General features: G+C 44.9%; 1 protein-coding gene across 1 annotated transcript; it reads left to right on the top strand.

Moving 5' to 3' along the window:
• Positions 1–1,125: 1,125 nt before the first annotated feature.
• LOC114416342 lies at positions 1,126–1,686 on the top strand. Its single transcript, XM_028381208.1, has one exon. It carries the CDS (start codon positions 1,126–1,128, stop codon positions 1,684–1,686), a length of 561 nt encoding a protein of 186 aa, XP_028237009.1.
• The last annotated feature ends 279 nt before the right edge of the window (positions 1,687–1,965 follow it).

Below are 1,965 nucleotides of genomic sequence, written 5' to 3'. Positions count from 1 at the left end.
ATTCAAACACCTGAGCAACAGATGTACCTTGCTCGATTAATGGGTTACGATTACACCATTATGTATCGTCCGGGTAATTCTAACAAGGCGGCGGATGCCCTTTCCAGACTACCGGAATCTTCTTCCCCTACTTTAATGCTTCTGTCAGTACCCTGTTTTACCTTTCTACAGGAACTCCGGCGACAATTGACCTAGAACACTGAATTCACTCAACTCCGTCAATCTATTTTGACAAACCCAGCTGCTCATCCTGACTTTTCTGTCACGAACGATTTGATCCTCCATAAAGGTCGTATTTGGCTTCCCCAAGCTTTGCCTTTCATTTCAACACTACTCTCGGAATACCACTCAACCCCCACTGGTGGTCACATGGGCATCACCAAGACCTTAGCACGATTAACGGAGAATTTTTATTGGAAGGGGCTTCGTCAAGATGTAGAACGCTTCATAGCTTCTTGTGTTGATTGTCAACATACGAAGTATGAGACTCGTAAGCCGGCGGGATTACTTTGTCCATTACCCATACCATCAAAACCATGGGAGGATTTATCCCTTGATTTTATCACAGGACTTCCAGCATTCCAGGGACATACTGTTATCCTTGTAATAGTTGACCGATTTTCTAAAGGCATTCATCTTGGGATGTTACTTACGCGTCACACAGCTTACACGGTTGCCGTTCTTTTCATGGACCTCGTCGGAAAACTCCATGGAATGCCTCGGAGCTTGGTTTTCGATCGAGACCCTTTATTTTTAAGCAGATTTTGGCTAGAGCTTTTTCGTCTAAGTGGAACAAAGCTCAGGCTCAGTTCAGCTTATCATCCTCAGTCTGATGGACAGACCGAGGTTCTCAACAGAGTGATCGAGCAATACCTCCGTGCTTTTGTTCATAAGAAGCCTTCGTCCTTGGGAAAGCTCTTAAGGTGGGTAGAATGGTCATATAACACTTCTTGGAATTCAAGTTCAGGCCTATCCCCATACGAGATCACCTTTGGGAAGAAGCCTGCTAATTTCCCAAGGTACCTCGAAGGTAACTCTCCCATTGTTGCGGTTGAAGATATGCTTGTTGAACGACAAGCTGTTTTTGAACAAATAAAGAAGAAGTAGGAAAAGGCCCAGAACCGAATGAAGCATTTCGCGGATGCACGAAGACGCGATGTTCACTTCAGCGTTGGGGATATGGTCTTGGTCAAACTAAGACCCCATCGTCAAAGAACGGTGACGGGTCAACCCAGTGGTTTCTCTAAATTGGACAAACGGTTTTATGGGCCGTTTCGGGTCATTGAGCGGATTGGGCCAGTCGCTTATAAACTCCAGTTACCGGACACTGCTCGTATACACCCTGTTTTTCACATTTCACTCCTCAAACCTTTTCGATCTTCAGAACCCGATACTACCCCGTATTGCAGTACGTTGCCCAGTCTTTATGAGAACGACCAACTTGTGGTTACTCCGTTAGCTATTCTTGATACACGTCACTCTGCCGGATCTGCACTCGAGGTTCTTGTACAATGGCAAGGTTTGACTCCTGATGACACCACCTGGGAGAACTGGGATCAGTTGCGTGAAGAATACCACCTTGAGGACAAGGTGCTTCCGGAAGGGGTGAAGGATGATAGCAAGGAAGCAGAAGGCAGACCCAAAAGGAAGAAGAAGATACCAACATACCTCAGAGACTTCGTTTGAGCAGAGAAGCTGAGCTGGATAACCGAAATTGATGAGCTGGACATCTAAGGATCGGTGCCTTGATCTTGTCTGCCACTTTAGGAATATTTTCTCATTTCCGTTAGGACCTGTCATCACAGAATTACAAATTCTGTTATTGTAATCCATTATAAATACCATCTAAATGAAATAAGGCAGGGAACGAATTACAATCACAAACTTAGCTTTCTTCTTTGTTTTGGGAGGTCTGGCCCTCGAAGCCCAGAATTAATAAACGCATTCCTAACAGATATAATGATG

This window comes from Glycine soja, chromosome 6, assembly GCF_004193775.1.
Source record: "Glycine soja cultivar W05 chromosome 6, ASM419377v2, whole genome shotgun sequence".
In the NCBI taxonomy this organism is placed as follows: Eukaryota; Viridiplantae; Streptophyta; class Magnoliopsida; order Fabales; family Fabaceae; genus Glycine; species Glycine soja.
The sequence above is the reverse complement of the archived record's forward strand: the minus strand, read 5'-3'. Positions and strand labels throughout refer to the sequence as shown.